Raw genomic sequence first — 1,178 nt, forward strand, 5'->3', positions numbered from 1 at the left:
GAGTAGAAATTGCTATAGATATAATTCTTTAATCTTTAACTTATTAGTAGTTTTTATTTTACTAGTAATAAATGTTTATACTGTTTCCCCAAGTCCTGTCTCTCTTTTGTCTGCAAATACCTTCTCTCAGCTAGTAGTAATTGTGTGGGGGGTAGAAGGCAAAATGGACCCAGAGCAAAACCACGACAGTGATCCCGCGATTTAGTGCTGAGAGGAGGTACAATGTAATGCTGAAGGTTGGTGGTGGGTGGGTAGGTGATCCTGATCTCAGCGTGTCATCCCCCGGGTCCAAAGGAGAGGATCATCGAGGGGTGTTTCACGTGCACTGGAAGGGCACTGGCAGAGAGATGGAGAACCTGTTGCTCTCTGACATCATCCCCCCCGTTCAGCAGTACTGTGGGAAAACACTGTGGAGCCTGTCCCAGCTTCTGTTGGTTTGTGTGGCCCTGCCCACGGCAGGGGGGGTTGGAACTTGGTGATCTCTAAGGTCCCTTCCAACCCAAACCATCCCACCATTCTGGGATTTGTACTCAGCAAAGGCACTTGTGGTCCAGGCTTTGCTTGGGCCCTCCAGCGACCATTTTTTGATCAGCATGAAGGCAGGTCAGTCACCTGAAAAATATTCTGAAACCTTGGGGTTTCTTGTGTTTTGGCACCTCCAGGAGTTACTGATGCTCCGTTTTAGAGCCTGTGGGGCAGGAGGGATGGACGGTTCCTCAGCTTGTCACCTGCACAAAGACCTGTCTGTGGGCAGCGAGGGGACAATTCTGCTCACAGCAGGTTCCTTGCTTGGTTCCAGACCCTAAAACACCTCTCAGGCGGATCAGAAATTCAGAGGGAACACGTTGAATGTGTTTTATCTGTTAAATAACTCTTCCTGAAAATGTGAAATGGAGGAGGGAGGTGGGTACAGTTCAGATCTGGTTTAAAGTGGCTTGAATGAAGTTCTCACAGTAGGGTTTTTTCTTCCCTTTTTTTTTTTTTTTTTCCCCCCCAAGTCTAGGATTGACTCATTTGGTGGTGTTAAAGTGCACTTTCTACTTATCCCCAGAGGAAAGTTACTATTCTTTTAAGTGAAACTATTTTAAAAGCAGAACACAAGCCTAAAATAAGCCAGTGTTCTCTAGAGTTCTCAGAAGGTGTAGATTTATTTACTGTAGTTAAATCATAATTAGTTC

At 45.6% G+C, this 1,178-nt stretch overlaps 1 protein-coding gene across 1 annotated transcript in view; it reads left to right on the forward strand.

The window, feature by feature from the left end:
- Positions 1–593: 593 nt before the first annotated feature.
- The window catches only part of LOC114071342 (biotin--protein ligase-like), a 14,065-nt gene continuing 13,480 nt past the window's right edge, over positions 594–1,178 (forward strand). Inside the window, exon 1 of the mRNA XM_027909158.1 lies at positions 594–603. Coding sequence (XP_027764959.1) covers positions 594–603 — 10 coding nt within the window. The remainder of the gene's footprint in view (positions 604–1,178) is intronic.

Source organism: Empidonax traillii, unplaced genomic scaffold (assembly GCF_003031625.1).
Source record: "Empidonax traillii isolate 1590-97213 ecotype Southwest subspecies unplaced genomic scaffold, ASM303162v1 scaffold1969:size215142, whole genome shotgun sequence".
Classification (NCBI taxonomy): domain Eukaryota; kingdom Metazoa; phylum Chordata; class Aves; order Passeriformes; family Tyrannidae; genus Empidonax; species Empidonax traillii.